The 26901-nt window shown below is 39.8% G+C and overlaps 1 protein-coding gene across 1 annotated transcript in view; it reads left to right on the top strand.

Moving 5' to 3' along the window:
* Window positions 1-17972, top strand: part of PPP3CA (protein phosphatase 3 catalytic subunit alpha) — a 189831-nt gene extending 171859 nt beyond the window's left edge. Inside the window, exons 11-13 of the mRNA XM_042812207.1 lie at window positions 6961-7045; window positions 10151-10248; window positions 16177-17972. Of these exons, the coding sequence (XP_042668141.1) occupies window positions 6961-7045; window positions 10151-10248; window positions 16177-16370 (377 nt within the window). The 3' untranslated portion in view covers window positions 16371-17972. The remainder of the gene's footprint in view (window positions 1-6960; window positions 7046-10150; window positions 10249-16176) is intronic.
* Window positions 17973-26901: the final 8929 nt, after the last annotated feature.

Genomic DNA, 26901 nt, shown 5'->3' on the forward strand with positions numbered 1-26901 from the left:
ATAATCAGTGCAGAGAAGAAAGCACCTGTTTGAATATTGTGCCCAAACTTTTCTTATGTAATTTAATAAGTAGCTACTGTGTAATTAAAGCAGCGTGTGAAACAGTGTGAAGGCATACAATGAGTAAAAAACTGTGTCAAATTAAATACAGTAGCAGGAGAACCATACGTTTAAATCCTTGGCTCAAGAAAGCACTTAAGCACAGGCTGAAATTTCACTGAATTCATTGCCAAAGCAAAGATTTTATGGGAAAGATTTTTAAATTAGTTCAGCATTGACCTAATATTTTCTTTTAAAGTTGTAGTATAAGCTTCCATTGACACCAAGCAGAGCATAGCTAGGCTAGTGGCTGTCATCCTTTTCTAAGTGTCACTGGATCAGCTCTCCCGTGTCCAGGTGACAGCTCAGCAGAGTGTTATCGAAGCACAGCCAAAGGTGCAGGTTCCCTGATGTCCTTCAGGGCAACAGCTCTCATGGTGGTCAGCTCTGCTGCAGCCATGGACCGAGCTGTCTCCAGCAGCAGGAGGGCTCTGTGTCGGCTGCGGATTTCCTGTGCTGTGTGCTGGGAGCAGTGTGCAGCAGCTGTCTCCCAGGGAACTGTACCATGGCATGCTTCCAGGCATGCAGCTTGCCGTATTACAGGTGCCTAAGGAAGAACGCGGGCTGAAAGCCTCTTGGCTTGAATGTGTGTGTATTGAATAATTATACCCAACGGCGTTAAAATTTCTAGATGAAGAATAATTAAACCATTCCTGGTACTGTAATGTTAATCCTCTTAAATGTACTTTCAGATTTTTCCGTATGAACGCTTTCTCAGTGTACAACATTATGTTAAGGAAGATAGTAGCAGTATCTTCCTCTTTAGGATGTGCAGCTACAACCTGACTTGAGGTATCTTCATGCCTGTTTCCCCAGACAGTCCCCTTACAGCTGTAGGATGAGGTCTGTGGCAGTGGGGTTGCAAGGGCTGTGGGACACATGTTTCCATGGCCCAGAGGGAGCACTGGGCCCAGGGGACTGCTGCATGCATGGGAGAGACTGAGGGATTTGGACATAAATCTGCATCTGAAAGTTGATATAAATTTAAATAGAGGCTGATATCTTTAATGATTTCTTCATGCATTACCCATACAACAAAGGAAAATAATATTTTTCTCAAAGATAGTTGACTGTGTTGCTTTTTTTTTTTTCTTAGAGCATTGCCTTTTATGGGAAGAAGTACACGATGTTTCATTTGTGTTCTTAATGAAGCAAACTGGAAGGATTATCAGTTTAAAACTGGTTCTGTCAGGGCTGTATGCTGACAGCCTTGCAGTGGATCAGCGTTTCCACTGTTCTTTAGTCTGCAGAGTCCTGTTCACTCACTGACATTTTCCCTTAGTGGTATTTCCCATAGAAGGAAGTGTCTGATATCTGCCACAGCAGATGCGTTTTGTTTGAACATTGCGTATTTTTGCATCACCTGTAGCTCTCAGGGCTCGCTGCTGATTTCCTTTCTCTCCTTGCAGTTTGAACATGCCCTGACCTGGGTTCCCACATGTAGTGAGAATGATCCATCACTATGGTTTGCACCGATCATTCATTTATCTTCTCTTAATTTTCTTGCCCTCTGTCTTCCCCTCTCACTCACTTTCCCCCTCAAAATAAAGCCCCATCAGTATTGCCTGACTTCACTGCATGGTTTGTGAGCTTTTTTCTTGTTGTTTTTCTTTTTTTCCCCACATTATGCACGCTGCATCTAATCATGAGCACCATGAGCAAGATGCTCCACAGCATGTATTCCTTTCTCCCCACACTTTTTTTTTTTTCCCCTGAAGGAGATACATCATGGGGATCTGATCAATTTGTCGGAGGCGGTTATGTGAATGCTTAGTGGGAAAGAACCTAGACAGCAATCATAGTTGCCTTTACACTGTATCTTCCCTGATGGCTTTTGGTTTCGCTTGCTTTAAAAATGAGAGGAGATGATACGTCAGGTTTTCTTTTCTCTGATAGCTTCCTCTTGCGGTACCTTTTCTTTGCTGTTTGCTGTGATGGTTGCAACGTAATCCAATCCAGTAAAAAAATGCCTTACTTGAACAGCAGCTATGCACTGTATGGTTTGTGCATCAAACATATTGCTTAGCAACAGGAGCTACAAATACCTCTATCCAGCCAGCACGTAGTCAGAATCCTGTTTTATTTTAATTAGTAACATTTCTGGCCTCATGCATTTCATTGAAAAACTAAGCTGCTAATTAAAAGGGTGCAGTAATGTAATAGACAACTTAACACAAATGCTCTGCTTGCTTTGTTTGCGTTGCTATCATGATTTGGTATAAAGACACTTCTAAATTACCTGCATTAATTTTTGTATTGCCTTCAACATTGTAGCTCATAGCCTTCTCACTGAAAAAGCTGCTGTCATAATGCTAGTAGCAGCCGTTATTCCTTGGCTGGAGCACAGGTTCTGCAGTCAAGTGCTGTGGTCTGAAACTAAACTGAGTTACCATGTCAGAGGTGTTCTCTTGGTCAAACTGGCTTCTACAGCGAGCAGCAATCAGCATGTGCCATGTGCTTCAGGTCTTCAGCAGTAAATTACACCTGGACAAGCTCTGCACCAAGTAACACAGACAGTGCCCCAGGGGGAACAACAGCTTCAGGTCACAGACGCTTACTAGTGCCTCAATAACAGATTTCATGATTCTAGCTGGGCAGATGGCAGTCAGCTTTTGAATTAGTTAATTTTTAACTAGGAGAGAAATTGAGGTTATTTTTCACCATTTTATTCATATTATTCCTTCAAAGCAGCAACGTTGTGCTGCAGGGCATACGTGCTCTCTATGAATTGGTGGCAGAGGAGCATTTTAATGGGATTTTTACTGTTTTGGCCTGATCTGCTTATTTCCATAGCTGGAGCGTTTTTCACATTGGTGTGCTCTGCCTCTGAACCAGCCTGACAGCACACGCTAGGTAGTCAGAGTCCTCAAAATACATCCCATGGTGCAGCTGTGCCAGGGCTCTGAGCACTGCACTCATGTTTCTCTCAAAAATAGTTGGGTAAGAACGCAGTACACTGCACCATAAAGCCACTTGGATTTGCTATCTGCAAGATGCTGGGTCATTCTGACAAATGCATGTGTGCCATAGATAATGCTGGTTTTAGTAGAAGCAATATACATCTACAGAAGCAAGCTATTCTTTTAGATATCAAATGTAAATAAAGAATTGGTGTGTTTGGTGTAAGGAAGGAGGTGTCATCAGTCAGGTACACTCCAAATAAGCGGAAAGGGTTAGTCTGCTGGTTCTGAGAAGTCACTGAGCCTTAGAGCAGTTGCAATCATGTAGAAGAAAGAATGCAGTCAAGAGATGGTAGCACTGAGGCTAAGCTTACCTGCTAATCTGCCTGCATGTTTGTTTCTGCAAATCTACTAACAAGGCCTTATGCTTTTTTTAAGGTTTTTTTGTTTTCTTTTTCTCTCCCATAGTTTTCAATCTGTTTCTCTCCTTTTGGGTGTTCCCTGCCTAATTTGTTTCTTTTCTGTTTTTCAGACTTTACTTAAACATTGCGTTTCCACTGATGTTGTCAAATATTCTTTGTTGTTTTTTATTTTCATTCTGCAAACATCACTGATCTCTTTCTTTCCCCCCCTCTCCCCTTGGAATTCATAAGAAGATCCCATTTATGCACAAAAGAAAGGTATTAAATAAATTGGAAGGGTTAAGTTTCATTAATTTGCTTTCATGCATAATATATTCATACATAATATATTAGGATGTCATTCAGAGAATCAATTTTTGATTTTTGTTTGTAGGTTTTTCTAACCAGTTTTGTTACATATCTGTTCAGTCCCACATCTCGATATTTTCTTTCTTTTTGCTTCTTAATCTGAAAGTTTAGATTATATTTTATGTAAATCCTATATATACAGCTTGCAAAATAATTGTATAGATGCTACAATCTGAAATCCAATAGAACTTGTTAAATTACTGACGTGAGATTCGAAGCTTTTATTCTGCCTCCAAAATGATTTGTCCGGTTTTAACCTTGGTTGTATTCATAATTATTTTTTAGTTATTTTTATGCAAATAGTTTAAGATATTGAAAGAATAATGTGTATGTGTGTGTATATATAAAAGTGTATATCAGGCTATGTTTGCTAAGGTTAAAATTAACTGTTTTACTCATAGTCATTTCTCAAGTTATGATCTATTTACTTCCGTGTTAAATCTATGTTTAAGTGCAGCTGAAGTAACTCATAGAGATTTGCAGTAATTGTGAATTTCAGAACACAAAAACTGAGTAGTTACACTTAAAATGTGAGTCAAAGATTTAAATATTACACAGACACAGAGTTGGAAGGGACCTCTAGAGACCATTGAGTCCATTCCCCCTGCTGAAGCAGGTTCCCTACAGCAGGTTGCACAGGTAGGTGTCCAAGAAGAATCTTGAATATCTCAAGACTCTACAACATCCCTGGACAACTTGTTCCAGTGCTCTGTCACTCATATATATATATATATATATGTATGTATATATGGGGAGTTCAGTGAGCAACGTTCAGTGAAAATTGGCAGTGCAATATCACATTGTGAATGCTAGGTGCATTATTTAGCACATAATGTTTAAAAAACAAAAAACAAAAAAACACATGAATAAAGTAAATGAAATCATTACCGATAATTAGTGAACAGATTTTAGTTTTTTTTGTCATTGTCACAAATCTGTTACAAATTAGGGAATTCAGCAGAGGCAGAAATCTCTGGGTATATCTTTCAGTAACATTGTATGCGTGTTGGTGAGAAATAAAACACTCATTCTGAGATTGTTATATTTTATGATTTAAGGCATTTTTTATTTTTTATTTATGGGTAGAGCACTGTGTTTTACTTCAGTAATAAATTATATTCCCAGTTCTCAACTCTTCTGGAAATTGAACAGTGGCTGAAAAAGGTCAAGTGTACTTACAAGATCTACTAGAACAGTGTGGGCTTGTAATAAAGGAGCAGTGAGACCAGAAAGAAAAGACAAATTGCGTTTCAAGTGCTTTTAGGAGAAAAAAAGAATGAAAGCCATGTCATACTACCTTAAGGTACAATTTAGTGAGGTTGTAGAAACTGAGGGAGGAATGTACTGTTTCATGACAAACATGATTTATTGCTGTTTAATTTAAATTTTTCACTAAGTTCTTACTAATACATTAAATATAATTCAGTTACAGCTAAGTTACAGCTGTTTCTCCTGCTCTTTATAATCTAGAATCACATATTTATGCCCCACACTAGCTCTTGAGTTGAAAGACATCCTTCTGAGCATAGCTTCTTTCATTTTGAACTTCAAGACGCAGATTCAATTCCAAGATATATTAGGAGGACAATTAGAAAAGCCTGAAAATAGTGCATTTGAGAGCTGCTCTAAGAGATGGAAAGGCAACAGTAACATCCTTTTCACTTCTTCTAAAATACCGGAGTATAGCCAGCCAGCCTGGTGAATAGCGTTAAGCAATCCCTGAACTTCCATGAGATGACTCAAGCAGTTGGGAGATTAATTGTAGGGGAGAGATTTGCAGCAGGAGAGCCTGAGAGTGGAACTGTGGGGCTACTGTCAGCAGAGCTGTGTGGAGATGAATCACAAGAATTATCTCAATGTTGGCCGTGGAAAGTACCCAGCAAACCTGCTTAGCTCAGTTGGACTGCTCCAGCACTCCCCAAATGGCTGGAGTCAGTGTTTCCTTCTTAACCCTTCTGGCTGAAGTAACTGTGCTTAAATATGGCGAAGGAAAACCTGTGCAACCAGGTCCAGAGCTGGGCTTTTCTGCTGCTTTTCATCTGGAATTGAAGATAAAAATTATCAATTTGTCCTTGAATTCTGGAACAGCAAAGCAGCAAGCAGCACCTTGCTGTAGTCTTGTTCTGTTTGCACCGTTGAAGTTCAGAGGTAGGAATAGTCAGGCAACATACAAGCCATACAAGGCAAAGTTGCCTTTCATTCCGAATGCTCCGAGGAGAAAACTTCATGATGTATGTGGCTTCAGTTTTGATAATCAAGTGAACCTGTTCACTTAGTACAGCACAGTCTTTTCTTATATAAGCTTTTTTAAAAAGAAACTGCTGGTTCAGTTAACTTATTAATATAGTTATTTGTTTTCCCCCATTCAGGTGATTTTCTTCCCTTTTTTTTTTTTTTTTTTTTTTTTTTGGATTCACAGTAATATCCTTGGTTTTGATTATATCCAACTAGCAATTGCACATGCAAAACAAGCTAAAAGGCAGTCACTGTTTCAGTGTATGGTTTTTTTTATTTTGTGAGTTCATAAATTTCAAAGTAATATGAACAGGCCATAGTAATGGTGGGAAGAAAGTACTTTCTGTGGAACTCTATTAACTGCTGCCAGCCAACATAATCTCTACAGTTTCATGCTGGTTTCCAGAATTCTGGTTTTAGGTTTTGTTACCCCTCAAATGCTTTTCTGATAGGGTACCACGTCCTCTTGTCCTTAAATGTATTCCAATCACTTTTTTTTTTTTTAAGACTACTGAGTGAAGTGTGATTGTTTTTCCACTTAAAATGTCAAGTTCGTAAAACAGATTTTAACTCTATTGCTATTTTTTTTATTTATTTATTTTAAACTGACTTCTTACGACTTGGACACTTTTCATGTTGAATATTTTTTTCACATTTTAATTACATTCTAAGTAGCTTGTTTCTGAAAATGTTTTTGAAATGGAAAATGAGAATACGTTGATGAAAAACACACTGGCTTCATATATAGCAGAAAAAAGGATCACAGTTGTAAAGATAATAATAACCTGACTTGAAAAGTGACCAACCTGAGCTGCAAGTAACAAAAAGTAGTATTTTTGAGTGCAGACAATGGCTTAGTGTGGCAAACTATTGTGTTAATATGGCATTTCTTGTGTTCAGAATAGTAATATATTATTTACAATACTCTACAAGTATTTTTAATGTATTTTTCATAGGAGCAACAGCTGCTGCTCGAAAGGAGGTTATAAGGAACAAGATAAGAGCAATAGGAAAAATGGCTAGAGTTTTCTCAGTGCTAAGGTAAGTAAAGGTTTTTTTGCTGTGGGGTTTTTTGTTGTTTCTTTAGAGACAACTTCTGATGATTACGTAGAGCACTCTATTGCTGCTGCAACCTTTTAAAAAAGTTTTTATTCATGAAATACTGCTATTTGTCATGACACATTGAAAAATCTTCCTTGGTGTTTTTGCTGGACTTAATACTAATAACAAAGCAAGACATCAGCAAAGAAAATTGTGGTTACTTTTTGTTGTAAGTCTTTTCTCTCAACATTTGCTAGTTAACTCTGTTAGACACTATGAGGCAAGTTTTAAATGAAGAGAGAGAGTATACTCCACATAATGCCTCATTGAAAGGGAAGGCAGATGTCCTGCTTTGTCACTCATAGTTCATGCTACAAGTGATTAAATATGAAACCAATAGGGTAAATTAACTAAAAATCCAGGAAATCAGTGCGAATTGCAGCAGCTTGTTACCTTCAGCTGCACTCCCCCAAACACATGAACATGAGTAACTAGTTGCTAGCCAATGTATGAACTTTCCATTTGATGTCTCTGAGTAGAATAGAAAAAAATGCTATACTCTACTGAAGTCTAAATATAGAAAATGCAGTTATTCTTCCCTTGCAGCAAGTGGATTTTATTTATTGATAGATTTATTCAGGAACTTACATAATCATAGAATCACTGAGGTCGGAAAATGCCTCCAAAATCATCCAAGTTGTCAAGTTGTCCACCTACCACTGATATTTCCCCACAAAACCACGTACCTCAGTAAAACATCTAAATGTTTCTTGAACATCTACAGGGACGGTGACCCCACCACCTCCCTGCGCAGCATCTTCCAGCACCTGACCATTCTTTCAGAGAAGAAATTTTTCCTAATCTTCAACGTGAACACCCCCTGGTGCAAGTTGAGGCCATTCCCTCTAGTCCTATTGCTAGTTAAACGGGAGAAGAGGCTGACCTTCACCTCACCACAATCTCCTTTCAGGTAGTTGTAGAGAGCAATAAGGTCTCCCCTGAGCCTCCTCATCTCCAAATGAAACAATCCCAGCTCCCTCAACCACTCCTCATAATTCCCCTCACCAGCTTCATTGCACTTCTCTGGACATGCTCCAGGGCCTCGATGTCTTTTTTGTAGTGAGGAGCTCAAAACTTGTATGTTGCTCTGTTGTAGTCTGTTTATAGCTTTTACAATTGGTACAAAATCAAAGGATTTTTAAAAACATGTTGGTGTGGTAATATGATGGGAATAAAAGAAATAAATATAGTTACTTGAAGAACGCGCTCTTGATTTCAAGTGGAACTCACAAACTTTCTTGATTTGAGACTCTCCTGCAATGTGCAAGCAGTGGGCACATATTCAGGACACAACAGTTCACCCACACGCTGCAGATTGCAACAGCATAGCTTAAATTGCATACTGAGATGGAGGACTTTATGGGGTTTCTTTTTGGGGTTTCCAAACTGTTATGTGTGAGGCAGTAGTGATGCACGAGCTGCTCCAGTGGTATCCATAAAAAAGAGAAATTGGCATAGTGCCTTTTCCCTAAACAAGACGGGGGTGCAATCAGATGTTTCCACCTGCTCATCTGTATTAAATCTGGCAGAAAGCCTGGAGCTGACATTGCCACCACCTTCACAAAATAGCACAGTTATTTTTATCTGGTGATATTGAGTAAACAAAGTTTGGGGAACTGGCTTTCTCCCATAGCCTTCAACTGCAGCATTTGGATTCACTATATTTTTTGAGGAGCACCTTTTGAAATATAGGATGAATTTAACAGAAACCTGGACTTAAATATGCAGAGAAGTCTTTTATATATATATCATTTCAAGGATGGGAGATGGATACAACATAATTCTGGTTTGTGCTTTGTTTTAAGTGATATCCATGAGCCTCACAGCTTACAGTTTTAGCTTTAGTGGTTTGAAGAGAATAAGAAAGAATACTGTAAATCAACTTTTCATGTGAATGTGATGCGCAAAGTGATATCGCAGTTTAACTCAAAAGAAAAAGAAAAAATGAACCAAATTATTTGGCATTATACCATTTCTTGCAGCAGCAAAGCAAGAACAAGCAAAAATTTGGCAGTATATTGGCAGTATTCTGTAGTGGAATTACAACACTATCTTAAATTTGGAATTAGTGGGCATTTGGAATTAGTGGGCATTAGAACATTAGTTCTAATCGCCTGAGAAACGTGAAAACAGTCACAATGTGTTTTGGACTTTTACACTAAAAAAAGCGTGTGTGTGCAAAGAATCATTTTCAACTAAAAATAGAACATCAAGAGCAAATGTCATAGGTAAACAAGTTGTTTGAAATAAATGAGTAATTCAGGACACGTTGGGCTAAAGAAAACTGTCAACAATTCTAGTACAAGCAGTTTTGATAAACAAAACCATATTCGTCTCAAAATCTGTCTTTCTGTTTACTTCCTCCAGCTTAACGCCATTCTGTTTTTCAAAGTAAAACACCTTGAAATATTCATTTCTTGAAGAATTGGGGTCAGTTTTACTGCTGAAAAGTTACATCATCAACACTGCAGAGGGCTGCATGCAACATCATGTCTGGATAAAGCTGTTGGATTTGTCTTGACATCTCTTGAAAACCATATGTATTTGGGGGCCTGGAAAACGTATTTCAGTTTCCTATAATATTTTCTTGAATCCAGCGTCACTTTCAGCATACAAAATTAGAAGAAGAGTGCTCGTAGTGAGCACTCACCCTTTATGGGTGGAAGTGCTTATTAATTTTAATGAGTTTCTCGCTCTGTGTTCTGTTCTGTTTTTAAAGTGGCTGATGATCAATAATAAATAACTCCTGGTGTAGGCAAAAAGAAAACAATTTAAGTTGATTTTGGACCACACAATGTGAGACATTTAAATACTTAATTGACAATAACTGTTGCTTTGGTCTTCATCCTTTCAAGTTTGCAGTTCTAGCTCAATCCAATATAGGTACTTGTGTATGTTGGTTCCTAGATGCAGGTTATTCTGTTAACTATAGTGACAGTGCGTGTACGGTGTGGTGCGGAGGTGAACTGCTGACATAGAGGACAAAGGCCCAGTGTTGTGAGGGAGAAAGAAAGAGAATGATGTCCTTATTTTTTCCTTCTGTAGGGAGGAGAGTGAAAGTGTGCTGACACTGAAAGGGCTGACTCCCACAGGAATGCTGCCCAGTGGTGTGCTTTCTGGAGGAAAACAAACACTGCAAAGCGGTAAGCATGTTTGCCTCTGTGTGTCATTATTTGTAAAAGAAATGATTGCCCTGTGAAGAGCCCAAGAAAAATAGCCAAAGTCTTCTCAGAAATAAATAAATAAAGGACAAAGTGAAACAGGTGATTTGTTGTACTGGAGCATTTGGAGCAGTTCATGTCAGGCCATTTCTCCAGACTTGTTATGTACCACTGATTTTCAAAGAAAGAGGAGGGGAAAAATTTCCTGAGAATCAACTGTTCAGTGTTAGATCAGCATCACATCTGAAGTGCGCTGTTTCCACAGTTTATAGTGTCATCTTTTATTTTTCTCAAGAGCAGCTTTTGATACACTGAGTACAGGAGATTCAGCTTAGATAATGACACTCAAGCCCTTATTTTATCTGATTTGTTCTTCCTCACAGAGAATCACCAATGAAAATAGTTCTAGAAGTAGATTTTATCTTCTAGCAATTCTAGCTGACAGCGTGAGAGCAATTTCACATTCTGATTTAAGCTGAAAGGAAGGGAGGCTCTTAACAGCACTGTTTGCCTTGTACACAAACACAGTATTGTTGGCTCAGTTTTTACCAAATGCTTTTTGTTACAGGTAATTCTTAAGTCTGTAATAGGGCTGCCTTTGATGAAATATTCCTTTTGAAATAAAGAGCTGCAAAGTATTTATTTACTACTATAAGCTCTCCATTTTTTTCTGTGTGCATTACTGTAGAGTGTATATATATACATATATATATATATACCAGTCTCAGACTTACTGAGCTCCTGTTGGCAGTAGATGTAAGAAATAGAAATATTTATAATTTTAACACAGTCTCAGCCTCTGATTTTCCTGTTTCCCTCCTGGAGCATTCTTTCTCTGTATTTTTCCCGTTTACTGTCTCTTTTCTCTTACCTGGAAGATGCAGGTATTCTGTGGTACACCTTTTTCCCCTTTTTCCTTCCCTTTTTCTTTTTGATGACTTGTGTGTTACAGACATAATAACGTTCTGCTTTGAAAATGCTGCAATATGATTCCATGGGATACCTCTCTCAGCAGGGTTGAGCTCTTTATCTTAGGCTTTTTCACTCTATGGTTGCATTATATACGTCAGAAAACATGATCCAAGGAAACTGCTGTTTTTGCCCTGGTTAAATGTTAGGAATTGAAATGAATTTGAGAAAATTGCCTAAAAGCCTGGTTTACAAATGACTGAAAGGAAAATCTCCTCATACTGCAGTATTCCAGCACAGTAAAACATTACTATACATGTTCATCTGAATTAGTTAACGTGTAGTACTCCATTCACCAAACAGTCTGAAATGTACATAGTTTCTATTAAGCATACATTCCTATTATTGTATGTTTTAACAGAAAATATGACCACTATGTTCTGTGGAAGTAAAACATTTTAGTCACCTATTTCTTTTCCTAATGTGTCAGTGCTGGTTTGGATCTAGTATTCATTTTAATTTTTCTCGTCGTAGTTGTCATGTTTCCTTTTCTTTTGCATCTGTATTAGTTCAGTTGCTTAATTTTTGTCTTTTCTCTCATTCTATAGCTTGAGAGGCACAGGCTTACCTTGGTGCATGTGGATTAGCTCCTCTAATTTCCCCATGCAGCAAGGTAATATTATACATATTTTAGAATTGATATCAATCCGTATTTAACATCCTAGCCACAAAAATAAATAAACAGGGATTTATGGAGGTTAAAAAAAAAAAAAAAAAAAAAAAAAAAGCTTCTCTATGTGGAGAAACAAGGCAAAAAAAGAGAGAAATCCCTAGAAACTTTGCTTATTGAGCTATTCTTTAAACCAGTGAAGATCTTGAAAATCACATTTCTTCTTAAATGCTTAACTGTATGATTGCTATATAAGATCACATTTGCTGATTTGTTTCCATCTGTAAAACTCTGACTGTAGGAACAAATTCAAGCCAAAGCTGATGGTTAGAACTCAAATGCAAGCTATATTTTTTAATAACTGTAAAGGTTTAAAAGCAGTCATAACATATAGTGTATTTATTTACTCATAACAGTGCAGAAATCTCCTTTTCTCTCTCTGACCAGGCTTTGCAGCTCTGGAAGCCCAACAGCTTTCAGTCTGGTTTCAATGTCCATCAGTTGAAAATACTAAAATGATTTTGTTGTCAAAGATTGAGTTGCCATAAAGGACACTGCACACTTCCAGATGGAGCAAACTGAGTGAGATTGCAAGCGGAGAAAAAAGCTCTCTGAGCAAACTCTTTCCCACCCTATGGGGAGGTTTCTTTTAGTCAGGAGAGAGGCCAAAAAACAAAAAATTCTTAGAAGTTGCTTATGTGATTCTTTTGCCCTGTACCAGCAGCTAACACTTTTCAAACCAACTTCGTAAGTGGTATGAATTTGGTGTGATGGCTTTATGCTGTTTTTCATTCTCTGTTGATCCAGCAAATCAAATGGCTCTTGTTTGAAGCCATGAGAATTATACAATAAACACTGCAGGTCGAATATGCAGATCAGGTGTGTAACATGGAAGACATTTTCATTTTGTAGGAATTTTTTTTTTAATTCAAAGAAAAGTTTTCTAATACGCTTTTATAAACTTTGTGAATCTTTCTGTTTCAAACATTTCAGTTTAATTTGATCTGCAAATTACTGTTTTTATGTAGCATTTCTGTGTGTGTCTGTTTTGCCGAAATCCAGCACTTACAGTAGCATTAGTGTTTTAGCTCCTTTGCTGTTCACTGATTTGTTCTTAGAGTTAAAATCCTCTGCTCATTTTTCTCATTCGTTTTGCTACCCCTTTCTTCTCTTCAGCTACTGTTGAGGCTATTGAGGCTGATGAAGGTAAATTGGCCAGTCCCCTTTCTGTTGGTGCTACAACAGATAAGGGCTCTGCTGGGTGTATTCATTTTGCTGTAGCTTGTACAGATTGTGTGGGTGTTGGGCTAACAATTGTGGCTCGGTATTAACCAAAATGTAATTGCTTTAAAGGGGAAAATGTTTTTTTGTTGTTGTTGTTGTCGTCGTCTTTTTTTCTTTCTGAAAGTTACGATCCTGTTGGAATTCCTGTGTGTTGAACCAAGCACTGAGTAATGCCGCAGTAGGAGATCAGGGGACTTGGATCTTGAGGGACATAACTCGGCAGCAGCACGTAAATGCTCTGTGACACATAGCTCCAAAGCTGTAAGCTGAAGGCTGGGTCTTGTCTCTGCCTCTAATCATTCTCAGCAATCTCTAGTCAAGGAAAACACACAGCCTTTTAATATTTTTTCCTTTTGTTGTTTTTTCTTCAGTTTGTTGTTTTTTTCTTTTAGTTGACTAGTAAAAAAAAAAAAAATTATTGGTCTTTTGTTACAGTTCAGCACATTTCTGTTTCTCTTTTAAGTAAAACCACACGAGGCATCTGTCTGCAAGACGCCTTTTTCCTCTGGTAGTGGCAGTTTACACACTGGATATTTACATTAGATCAACCATTAACACTAGCACTCTTTTAGCTACAAATGAAAACTGTCTGGCTGCCTCGGAAGATAGCTGAGTGTTTAGCATCAAAAACTATGATGCTTTATTGACAGGCCTCTAATTTTACCCAGAAGCAATTTTTAACTATACAGTTAATACCAAAGTAATTGCATATTGCGATGCAGATCTACACTATTCATTCAGCATTATAAAGTTTTGGAAGAAGAATTTTCATAATTCCCCTTTAAAACAAAATTCTTCAGTTGTATTTTGTTCTTGCCCCTCTCAAATTTTTGGTGGGTACTTTTTTAGATAAATATACAAAATCTGATGATTGCTGTCTGTTGGTGAGATGTGCCCTTTTGGCCAGTTGAATTTGTTTTTGATTTTTGTAAAGCAGTGAATAAAATTCTAGAACAAATAAGTAAGAGAAAATACAACTGCTTTCTAAATAGCAGTGAGTAAGCTGCTATTTATGTTGGAATTATCTATTCCTATTGGCGATCTCTAATCTGCAGTGTGCATTCTCGTTGACAGTTTGGCTGTTTTCTGTGATTTTCTGTGACTATGTGTTGTGTTTAGTATACTCTCAATGTAAACTGCTAATACTCGTTGTCTGACCAGCAACTGCAGCAGAGCACCTTCTTCAGTATTACAGATGACAATGTGTCTGCTTGAAGTGCAATTGATTGAACTTGATCCCATTCCAGGATGATGCACTCCTCATGTTAATTCTTGATTTGCTTTCCTCACTAGTTAGACACAGTAACCACAGTTGTAATGGATAAGTCTACATAGACAAAGCTAATGATGGAGAAAATGTTTTGTCCCTTTCTAATTGTCCCTCTGCAGTTTGATTCAGGGCCTGATGACACCAGGTGCTCCATTGCTGTAATTCCAACTGAGCTGTGCTACTTGCCGGCTCCAGACACAGCAAGTGTTTCAGTTTCAACACAGCCATCCATTAAACTGTTGCTTTAAGGGATTGGCCTGGGTGCTTGTTAGACATCCTCATTTTTGTGGTAGAAGATGAAGTACTGGAAAAAAACTCACTGTAGGGCCTGTTCTGTTTTCACTGCTCCATCCCTGCTCACTTAACTAATCGCCATTATGTTGTTGTTTTTCTGAGTTGAAGGATGATACATGTTAAAAACCATGCAATTCAAAGTTCCAATCTAACATTTGTGAAACTGGTTAAGGAACTAAATCCTGAGGCAAACAGGATGTATCCATTTTCACAGGAATGGTTGGCAAAAATACCAGCATGAAAACGCTTTTCTCGCTCCCACTAAATGCAAGGAGTGGTAGATTGGTACCAGGGATGTTTGGGGTTTGGGGTTTTGGTTTGTTTGTTTGGTGTTTTCTTTTTTAGCAGAAGTTCAAGCTTGTCTGGAACCGGGACTACATTTTGGAGGAGGGATGCTTTGGGATAGAGAGGGGAGAAGATAAAGAGTGGGAAGGAACATTGAATTTGATCTTTGAAACTCCCCTGCCATTTTTCTCCCCAGGGAGTTTGCATTTTCCTGGTACTAACACACCATTTCTGCTATATGGCATGTTAAGTTAGAGGCATAACAAAAGTGCAAGCAGCATTCTGGAAGTACAGCACACTGTTTTGGTGTAGATAAGAGAACGACACACAGAAGGCTTTTACAAATTGTCTGTGGGGCTGTGACCTGCTGTTTGCCTACAGTGCTTTGTTCTCTTTTGCTTTAAAGCTAAATATCTTAAATTCTTCAATCACAGACAAAATAAATAAATCATGGTCTGTGAATACATTCATAAGCCTGCGTCTGCCTTCTGAGGTCAATGTTGGCCTCATCAATGCTGCTGCTGAAAGGCGTTTCAAAAGTCCTCAGGTCCAGTTGGAACTTTGGTCCTCTGTGAATGTGTTTTCAAATTTCAATTGTACCAATATGCCAAAATGATGATATCCCTAGTCTGTGTTGCACAGCATTGCTGCTGTTTGACTCGAGCTGCTTTCTAAAAGTCCAGGGAAGCTGGAGAGGGCAACTGCCCTAGGTGACCAGCAAGCAGCTTGCTTGTGTTATTAAGAATGTTGGGCACCCCCTTACAGGGTCAGCCCCTAGTTTTAATGTGCATGACATGTTGAAAGTTCCGTGGAAGTTCTCCCTGATAAAAGGGTATTGTGGTGGGGCACAATGTCTTCCAGGCTGTACGCTCTGACAACAAATGCCAAACTCACTGGGCCACCACTGTGCCCTAACAGTGGTTCCGCATTACAGCCTGTAGTTTCATGTTGGCCTCAGAGCGTTTTAGGCTGAACCCCAATGACCAACAAAGTAGTGGAAGTTGATCTTGTTCAGAAACAGAGATTGTTTCCCAGAGGTGGCGGTGGTTCACCCCCAGCTCTGTGTGTACACGGTAAGGACTCTGTTATGTTGTCAGATCTTCTTGTTGCCTTCTTGGCAAAGAAGGGCATTCGTTGGGGGAAAAACTGCCAAGAGTTCTGCGTTGCTAATTTTACTTTTTAATAATCCTTTATTTAGCTATCAAAGGATTTTCACCCCAGCATAAGATCACTAGCTTCGAAGAGGCCAAAGGCTTAGATCGAATTAATGAGCGAATGCCTCCGCGCAGAGATGTGCCATCTGATGCCAACCTTAACTCCATCAACAAGGCAATCTCCACAGAGACTAATGGCACTGACAGCAACGGCAGTAATAGCAGCAATATTCAGTGACCGCTGCCCGGGCGGGGGGTGAGCTGCAGGGCACGATGGGGTTGCTGCGCATTGGCAGTTGGATGTTCTTGCCTCTGATAATAGCTTACTCGCTCTGGGGGCCAGGTGTTGGATTCGGTTTACAAAATCATCTCCGAAGAGATCGTAAACTTTAATCTGGTGGGAGGGGGGTGGGGGATAGACACCTCCTTTGGACATGCCTTTAAAATGCTTGTAGAAAAATGAAAGCTAATGCTGGTATATATTGCAAAGTTAGGGGAATGAACATGTTTTCCTACTGCACTGGGAACTTCTAAATATGTTACTGAAAGGCCTTTTGTTATGTTACTGGACATGAAAACTTTGTTTAGTTTCTTACTAACTATTGTACGTTTACAGTTGCAGCACTAAACATGGACGACATCAAAGCATTTTTAACAAAATGTACAAACTAAATAAGGACTATTTATTCATAATGTTTTGCTACTCTTGTCAGACAATGGCTATGAAATAAATTAGGCAGTCTTTAAAAATATAGAAAAAAAAAAGAAAAAAAAAAGAATGTTGGAAATTTGTTTAAAATGCCAAAAAAAAAAAAAAAAAAAAAAAGAGAGAGAGAAAGAGAGAGAGTGAGAGAGAGAGAGAGAGAGAGACGGATTAATTTTGTACAGATTATGCTTACCTCAGGTTTCTTTAGTGTGCTTCAATGCCCTTCTTTAAATATAACACTTATCTTACTAATTTGGCAGCAATTATCTTTTTCTTTGTTTTAAAAAAAACTGGAATTATGGTAACATAAATCTTTTTTTGCTGTTTATAATTAGGAGGGTTTGGTTTGGGGGGTTTTCTGGGTTTTGTTTTGGATTTTATTTTAATTTTTTTTGGTAAATCAAGTCTTGGTTGTGGCTTGCTGAATTTAAATATTTATGAGTGGTGCATTTTTAAGTATAGTGAACAAGACACCATATTAAGTGCAGTGAAAAGCATCTATATTCTGTAAAAATCTGCCTATGCATGTTTTTTAAGAAAAAAAATGGCTGTATAGGCCTGTATGGGACTGTAATGCGCTTAGTGGTCTGACTTATACTGGAAATGTATGTATACTGGCGTACTTTATATTCTCTAAAAAAAAATGCTTAATGCCTTTGAAATTTTGTAATCGAAAAAAAGCTTTGAAAAATCTACGGGGAAGAGTATTCTTAAAGTTTTTAACATGAGCTTGTCAGTGCACATATAGATGGGTAGCATGTTTAGCAAACCTTGTGAAATTTAAATAAGTTTGTAGTTACATGTGAAATTCTAAATGCATGATAACTGTTAATGTCATAATGGTTTAGTCATTTTGTTATGTTCTGTCATGTGCCACAAAATGTGTAATTTTTTCACTTTTTTCCCTTTGTATATCAGTTACGGGTTTCGACTGGTTCATTCTAAAAAGAAAAACTAAACAAAACGGTCCATTGATATTTTTTAACAATTGTATAAGTGCCCAAGTAATTCACTACAGCCTACAGCCTTGCCTTTGTAATTTGACTTCGAAATGTTGGCAATCAAAAGCATGCACTTGTAACAATGAGAGAAGCATTTTATATTACTACTCAATAAAAATGTGCATGAACTTAAGTGCTCTTCTCTTTCTTGCTGACTACATCACAGAAGTGCACACACGCGCGCGCATTTGTTACTCTCTTTCTCTTTGGACCAGAGAAGACCATCTGTATAAAGGAAGACGGACATGTTTCACAAGTTAAGGTCAGTTCTTTACTTAAATAAAAGCGCATTTGTTACCTAGCTATTCTGCAGTGCTCTACATGCTGCCTGTTTGTTTAGTTTTCCCTCCCAGATTCCACCTAGGAAGTAGTTTTTTCTGTAAAAATGAGTACAGTGCATCCCACCAGCAGAGTGCACAACAACATGCTCTCTGTGCACTTTCCTCTCTCATCTAGAGGGCCCCGTACTTAAAATTTGCTTTTTTCTTCCCCCCACAGTTGTTGCAGACTTGTTTAATTAGAAGATTTATAACTAGAAATGTAAACTTACAAGGGGAATTATAGAATTGACAGCAGAAAGGCTCATCTTAAGCTTCCACAGCAAAGAGAAAACTCTGGGGCAAATGGAGGTTCCCCTTTTTCCATTGTGACTTGTGAATTATGAAGATGTAATTACAGTATGCGGTTAGCATCCTGTCCTCTTTGGAAACAAGGAAATTGCATGGACAGGCCTCACAAATGTTCTTAGCCAGCTCTTCTCCTGTATCTGAAAAGGTGGATTAGTATCATTTTCATTTTCAGTGTTCCTTTAGTAAAAGAAAAAAAAATCAATGCTTCTCTGTATCGGATTTCGAATGTTCTCTCTTTCAGTCAGAGATGAAATGTAAAAGCTCTGCATTTTTTTTCTCATTTTCTCCCTAACCGTGCTCAGCATCCTTCCACAGTTCCGTCATCCTGTGAAGAAGTGATGGAAAATGCCCAAGAATGCAGCAGTGGGTATTGGAACAGTCTTCCTTTCAGGTAGCATTAGTAAATGTTGGTGTGGTACCTGTTTTCTTACACATTCTTTCTACTGTGTAGCTCAGCACCTTGTTAATTTTGGCAAAGTAGGAATGGTGGGAAAAATATAGGTGATTCAGAAGATCCAGGGCTAGAAAGCTGGACCAATTTTAGATTTAAGTTTTTCATAGAATCTTAGAATGGTTTGGGTTGGAAGGGACCATTAAGGTGATCCAGTTCCAGCCACCCTGCTACAGGCAGGGGCACCTCCCTATAGACCAGGTTGCTCACAGCTCCCAGCCTGGCCTTGAATGCTTCCAGGGATTGGGCATCCACAACCTCACTGTGCAAACTGTTCCAATGTCTCACCGCTCTCATTGTAGAAAATTTTTATTTCAAATTGTATAGAAATAAAACAGAGAGGAGGCATGCGGCATCTAACTAATCAGATTATTTCTGTATAAAGTAATGGTAAATCCCAGTGATTGTTTTATTTGCCACATTAGCCCTAGGTTAGCTAGCTGAACAGCTGTGAGTAGGTTACCTTCAGGTTGAGAGTTTCTATAGAATCATCTGAGCTGGCACTCAGCAGCCAGTTTGTGTGATGCAGAGCAGAGCTGTTCATCAGTGTATCATATTGTCAGTATTGGTTTAACTGGGCTCTGGCAGTTTCTTAACGCAGTTTACCAGGAGGAAAGGAGCCTTCCCTCAGCAGTGGTGGTGGTGTTGCATAGATCTCTAAATCAGTAAACTTAATCTAAACCATCAGAGCTTGAAAAATCAGCTGTGGGTTTGCTGCAGATGAGATGCCAAAGAGCTTAAGGGCAAGCAAGTTAGTTAGCCCAGGCTGAGAACTGCATTAGGAAACTCCACATAGTCTATGAGGAGGTTTTTTGAACTTTTTATGTCTTGGAAGAACAAAAAATGCCCTGCGTGTGTGAAAATAGCTTCCTCAGTGTAGTGAGGTAAGATGGCCTAGCTCTTTGCAGGACTGAGCCCTGCTGCCGTAGCACAGGTCACATTCTGGGCATCTCTGAGGTATATCCTGGGCTGTAATCAAATATAACCCAGAATTCAGCCTATAATTAAGTTCTAAAAGGACAAAAATATTTTTCAAAGGTTATCTTTCTAGGGCAATCCCATCTCTTCTCCTCGTCCTTCTGTCTGCTGCAGAAGGTAGTTTTGGATGTCACAGCCTAACTCAGTGAAATGCCATGCACTGAAATATGTCTGCCCTTCCTGGTTTCTTTTTTGTCGTTGGTACCTACATCAGGCTTTACTGGATTTTTTAACTGCTATGCTTCTACCGTGGTAGATGGTATGTTGGTTACTTGTATTTTCTGCACTACCATGATCTTCCTTTTCAGCACCTATCAGGTTGTTAGCTGTTTGTTAGTGTACAGCTAACAATCTGAAGAAGACAATCTTGATTACTGTCCAGGGTTTCCCCCGAACTGTGCTGGTGTTAACCTGCTTAGATGTCTACCAGCACCACCAGCTGTCATGCACAGATGCAAATTCTTTCATCACTTTTTTAAACTTTTTTTTTTTAATTGTCAACAGAGAATTGTCTGCAGCCTCTCAAGCAGGTTAGGCACAATTTGGCTTACATTTGAGAACGTAGCCAGCTAAATTGAGGTCAGGCAGCTGAAAGATGCTGCCTATTAGTACAGACCTGATCTATGTTCCATGGCTTTAGTTCACAGCAAAAGGAACAAAAATTTAGGGACACCTTCTAGGTTCAAACTAAGTTTATAATTTTAGTTCTTAGAAATCTGTTTCCCTTCTTTTTCAAGGTATTGCTGCTCAGATTAGTCAGATCCATGCATCTTCACACTTCTTTCACAAATACAGCTATTTGAAATGTTAAAATAAACACAAGCACCAAAGCAGCTGTTTTGGAAATAGTCTGCAGTTCACTTTCTTAGGTTTTGTTTGAGAGGGTGTCTGATTCTGCTAAAAATGTCCATTTTCAGTGTGCAAAAAGGGAAGCTTTCTGGTTCTTAATAGATTTAGAAAAAATAAATGCCAGTTCACATGCATTCACATGTGTATGTTTGCAAGTGTGTGAAAATCCAGTGGTCTGCTGTCACACCCATGGGAAGAAGGAAGATCTGATGGAGCTGAAAGTTGTTTTTTCTTAGGCTTGTTGAGCTGACTTAACTGACTGTTAGCAGTATCAGACTTGCTAAGCATTATAGAATGTATGTGTTAGGATAGGATGTGTTATAGAATGTATGAGGCTTTATTTATTCGTTTATTTTAAATAACTGGGGGGCAGTTTTGGTTTTTTATGGGCCATCATGTTTTATCAAGCTGAAGGGTAACTATGTACTCCAGGCAGTGCTTTGCTCCAGCACAAGCTTCAGGAGAAAGAGGAGCTGGTTTTGTTCCATCATCCTTTGTAAAAAACTTGGATTTGGTCATACAACTTGGCAAAGAATGTTAAAGGACTGATTTTGCTGCTGCTGACAAGTCTGCAGGTTTGGTGGCAGACAGCAGCATCCACTTCTTTGTCACAGCCCATCTCTAGTTGCTGAGGGGCTCACTGAGGTTCACCCCTGCTTTTGGATGGAGCCTTGTGTGGCTGTTTGCTGGAGCTTTGGAGCTGTTTCATTTTTACAGCAGCAGAACTTGAGCAAGAAGTGATCATTTTGTCCTTTGACTGTTGCATCCTTGGAGCAGTTCATGCAGGCATCCGTTGTATAATCAAGGAAATGCATTTTTTCCCCTCAACATCTAGGCATTTGTTTAAAACCATATGTATGTATTCTTGCCTTTCGTATTCCATATTCACTTGTGCCCATTGTCTCTTGTCCTGGTGTCTCCACTGAGTAGAACCGAGACCTCTCCTCTTTACTCCCTGCATCACGTTTGTACACATTGGTATGTCCATGCTGATCTTCCTTGCCTCCAGGCTGAACAACCCGCCTGCATCTGTCCTTCCAACTCAGAGGCTTCCGTCCTTTAACCACATTTGTGATTAAGTTGAAATACCTGCCCAGGTTTGTGGGATATGCTATTACGATTTAACAACATATGCTGGTTCCAGTAATTTAAGACAGGATAAAGCATTTCCAGCCTTGTAAGTCAGAAAGATGGAAGCCATAAATCAGAAAATGAGAGAAGTGGAGGTATCCTGCAGTGGCTGAGTGGAAATGTGTACAGAGATACAGATTGAAGAAGGTAAGAGAAAATGAAGGTATTGCTGGTCTGAGAGAGTTGTGAAAGACCAGGAACAGCAGTTACTGCCAAATCTAATTTTGATCACAAATCATCCAGATATGTGCATAATAGGTCAGCACAAGAGGATATCCTCTTCACCACCTCAGTATGATTCTGTCATACATTGCATCCCACCTGCTGCTGATACTTCGGAAGAAGTCATCAAAACAGGCTGGTTGATCCTTTACTGAGGTAAAAAGTCCCTTCCTGGATTTAGCAGGCAAATGGATGAAGCCCTGAAGCATGTGGTTTGTGTACAGTCGTTACTGTAGTGCAGATTTGTGAGTATTACCAGGATATGAGATAAATGAGAGATCTTGTGTCTCCCCAGGGAAGAAGCAGTAACCTTCTGAGGAAGTTGCCTGAGGAGAAGGTAATGTTTATCTGCCAGCTGGTGGTTTATTGCTTTCTGTATGCATCTAATAAGCTTTGCACTTGGACTGCATTTTTCTAAAATGGAAAGAAGGTGCATTCCGGAGGGAATATCAGGCTGATGCTCCACCTGAGCGTAAATACAGCTGCAGAGTTGACATTTAAGCAGAAGGCTCAGGAAATCCTGCAAGTCATGAACCAGGGAGCCAGAGAAAGGAGCGAATGAGAAGGGAAGTGGCAGAAGAATTCAGGGATATTTGCTTCTTTCTGAAGGCAGATAAGAGAAGAGGAGGTGGTAGCAGTGCTGGAGGAGACTGAGCACTCGCACAGCAGGTCTGAGATGACAGGATGCAGAAGCTGCATGGTGTGCCTTGGCTTTGGGTAGGCAGTAACATATTTTGGCTGATAAAATTCACCGTAGATTGGACATGGAGCTTAAAGAAGATGCTAGGGTTCAGTATGTGCAAGCTGGCATGCAACAAAGGAGAACAGGGAATAGCATGGGAGATAAAGTTTAAGGGGCAGCCTGGCAATATGGGTTGGCCTGAGTGAGACTTACAGCCCTGGCAGAACCAGACACTGGGCAACAGCCGGGTGGTGAGAGCAAGAATCATCTCACTGCTGCAAGGGCGGAAGGAACGAGCAGGGGAAAGAGAGGGACAACTTCACTTCCAAGGGGTGAAGCACATACCACTTATGTAGCCAGGTCATTGCATTTGCGGCTGGCTGTGAGGTGAAGAAACGTCTGAGCTTTTGTCTCAATTGCTAGAGGAGAGAATGGGGGAAGTTTGGCTTGACAAGTGTGATGTGTTGGATTTGGGTATGGCTTGTCATGATGTTAGAGAGCACCATCAAAAGTTGTTTCTCTGGAATAATCTTCCAGATTATTCCTAGTGCAAGAATTGGTGATAAGTATTGGTGAGCAATATTGGATGCTGTTAATCTCAGATCGGGCAATAGACAAATGTCTTCTATTTGTAGTCACTGAATCAGAAAGAGGTGGCACTGTTTTGTGTTTGGAAAAATGACCTGACAGCCAAGCAAGCTGGGAATTGCTAGAAAAGTGTAGGAGTACAGTAGAAATCAGACCAAGTCCAGCTAAGCTTCTTTGCTCATCACACTCAAAAAGCAGCACAAACTTTTCCAGACACGTAAGTAGGAAGAGCAAGATATAAAGAAGGGAAATGATGCAATAAGGGTAAGGGAGAGATTTAAAGTTAATGTATTGGCTAAGGGACTGTGGAAGGAGAGCCAAGAATAAGATTTAGGGTATGGAAACAAGAACTACCAGAATCGAGACAGAAGCAAATGCAGAGCTTAATGCATTGATTCCAGGAAGACTGAGATAGTTTCTCTCCCAGAGCTGCAGCAGAAATACCACATGTGCTGACTGGTCAAAGAGCATTGCTCTTTAACAGATCTTTGGGTCGTATTTTGAAAATATGCTTGCGGAATGTTTAAGTACACAACTACTTATAAATAAGGAGCAACTTCAGAGTCATCGATCTTGATCATTGAGTGTAATCATATGCAGAGCTTTAAAGAAAGTTTTGAAGGGAACCACTGACCAAAATATGTAGGGAATGTCCATTTGCTGTTGTTCCATGTGGGCAATAGAAATAAGTTAGGGATGACAGGAATTGGTATAAGGGTATTAAGATGGTGCTTAGTGATAATAAGGACACTGAGGTGATGCCTTGCAGTAGCAATGTGTTAGTGTGCAACAGTCTGTTGTGTGATCTGGAAGGTGGGGGAAAAGGAAAAAAAAAGTCTTGAGTTCTATGAAGACCAATTCAAAGCTCAGGAGCAGCACCTGCAGCTGATGGGCTCTAGCTTTTTCTTCTGTTAGCAATTTGTGCTCTTTTGGAATAGGTGATGGTAGGAAAACGCTGGTATGTGCAGGGAGATAGATGGGGTTTCTCATGGTCTCCTCTGCTTTCATGTGGCCATTTAATTACAGCACAGGAAAAATATTGGTCAGTTTTCCCTCAGCAAGCAGTTTCTCCTGTCCCTTTCTGTTCCACAACATTTTCTTATAAGGAGTGATTCATGCATGTGCTTTCACATGGAAATAGATGTGCGAGGCTTGCTAAACAGTGCACCTCTCCAAGTGCAGCTGGGTGCTGGCGCACAGCATTTCCCTAAATCCAGAAAGCAAATCCAGAAATAACCTCCCTGGTGACTCAGCCTGCGCTGGGGGATTCCGGCCTGGAGAACCCAAATACAGGGAGTGCTGAGCTGGGGGTAAGGCACTGCTGAGCTATCCAAGCAAATGGCTTCTACAGGGACCTCAATTTGGAGGAGACGAATGATGAGGGGCTGGAGCTGAGGATGTGGTCTGAAGTAACACTGCATGCCAAGCACATCCTTTTACTCCCAGACTGGAGAAGATTCTCCAGCTGCCCACAAGGCGGATGTCTTTGCTTAAAAGTTGAGGATTGTTTCCCATGCCCAGGGAATGGCAAAGGCATGGGTTTGCCAGAAGCTCTGGGCAAGAGCTTTTCCCAAAGGGGAAAAGATTTGTGCAATTTTGGTTGTGATTCATGCAGCTTCCCGGCCCAACGCAGTGGCTGGGCTGGTGCTGCCAAAGAATGTGCTCTGCTGAACCATGTGGGTCGTTGTGTGGTTTCTGCAGGCCAACAGCTCGTCCTTGTGACAGAACACCTCTGTGCTAATCTTCCATAACAAGTGGGAATACGTGCAACTTGATCGAATAGAAATTATTCTGTTGAGGTATAGATATGCATTACAATGGAGACACCCACACAGTAGTTACAGAAGTAAGTGCTCTGCACCACCAGGATTTGTTGGTTTTTGGCATCTGCTCCTGGGCTAGTGCAGAAACTTAGGCACAATTTCCATGGAAATTCTTTTATCTTTTCTCTCTCTCTATGAGTTGTGCTTTTATTGCTGTTTTTAAACACAGTTAACCCCACTTAACCTTTGTACTTACAGTGCAGGAATTACTCCCAGTTAAGACTTCTCACAGCTGAATCAGGAGTGTGAAACCAGCATCAGCACAAGAAGCTGCAAGAAGATAGATATAAGCATATATATTTTTTTATTATTATTATTTTTCCCCAGCATTTTTCTGGCTGTTCCACTGCAGTGGCCACGCAGGCGTTTCCTGCCCGTACTCCACTCGGCACAGCAGGAGCAATGTGCTGTAAATTACACTGTGTACGTGGCTGTGTGCTGCAGAGGAGCTCAGGCCAGGAGTTGCCTGTGTGGATATTTCCAAAAATCCAGGACTTGCAGGAGCCCAGCAGAGCTGCCTTTGCCATGGCTGGGATTTACATCAGGATGATGAGAGTGCGTTTATTACTGTGAAAACACTGCTTTGCCAAAGTCTTATTGGAAGAAGAGAGCGATGCAGCATGGAACAGCAGGACAAAATGATATCTGGGCCATTTAGAGCTGGTAGTGAGGCTTAGATAATATTATTAACTAGATAGTGTCTTTTTGGTGAAGCCTGTAGAGGAAAACCTTTGTATCTATTGGAACAACTGTCATTATTTCCTGGCTCAGAAATATTTCCAGTCTTCTGCAGCATCATATGTACTGGAGAGGTCTCATGTATCTGCACAGGCAGTGAAAGGCCAAGGTTGGGGGTGTTGAAGGAGAGAGGAATGCAGAAAAAATAAGATTTTAACAGCAGAAAATATTTTTCCAAAACTCCATTTCATTTTTTTCTTTTATCACAAAGATTAATTAAGGTTTAAAAAAAAAAATACCCTGAAATATGGATCATTTGAAAGAAATCAGCTGGGAAGGAAGCTTTAGCAAAATTATCAAAATACTAAATACATCATTTATCTCTTCAGCCATAGCTGAAGTGCAATGAAAAGTATATTCTGCTGAGTACTGAAAATTAAGGTATGCTCATGTGAGTAGTTGTATGCTGCTTGAGTGAAACCCTTGGTTCTGCAACTGGCTAGATGCTGGACCATTTGGGGTGGCTGCTACAGGGCGTTTGCCTGTTGTATGCTGCTTGCCACTCCTCAGATATCCATCCTTTGAGATTGTTGGGGACTGTGGGGTACAGTGATGTGAGAATTATAGGTGGAAACCTCGTGCTGCTGTTGGATGCTACCTGTCCTATGGCCTTGCCAATTCCCCAGACAACTGTGATAATTATCAGCTATCGGTTTTTGCCTCCTGCAGACAGCAGGTGCTCTGCAGGAGGACAGGGCACAGGTGTGGGAGCTGCTGCAAGGCCCCAACATGCTCCACAAGGTGGAGAGCTGTGTGGTGTTTATCCTACATATCCACACGGATATCTACACTATTTTAAGCCATCGATGGGTTCCTCCTCCACATAAGACAACCTGGCTTGCAAGCTGCTCTGTTGGGGGCTGAACAAAGATGGGACAAGGTTGCAGCTGGTATGATGATCAGCTGTGTAATTGCATGCAGAAGCCCCAGAAGGAGTGTCTCTATCGAAGGAGAGCCAGGTATGGGAGCGT

The sequence above is a fragment of the Centrocercus urophasianus genome, unplaced genomic scaffold (assembly GCF_019232065.1).
Source record: "Centrocercus urophasianus isolate 14NV4802_14NV808 unplaced genomic scaffold, USGS_Curo_1.0 seq_13, whole genome shotgun sequence".
Taxonomy (NCBI): domain Eukaryota; kingdom Metazoa; phylum Chordata; class Aves; order Galliformes; family Phasianidae; genus Centrocercus; species Centrocercus urophasianus.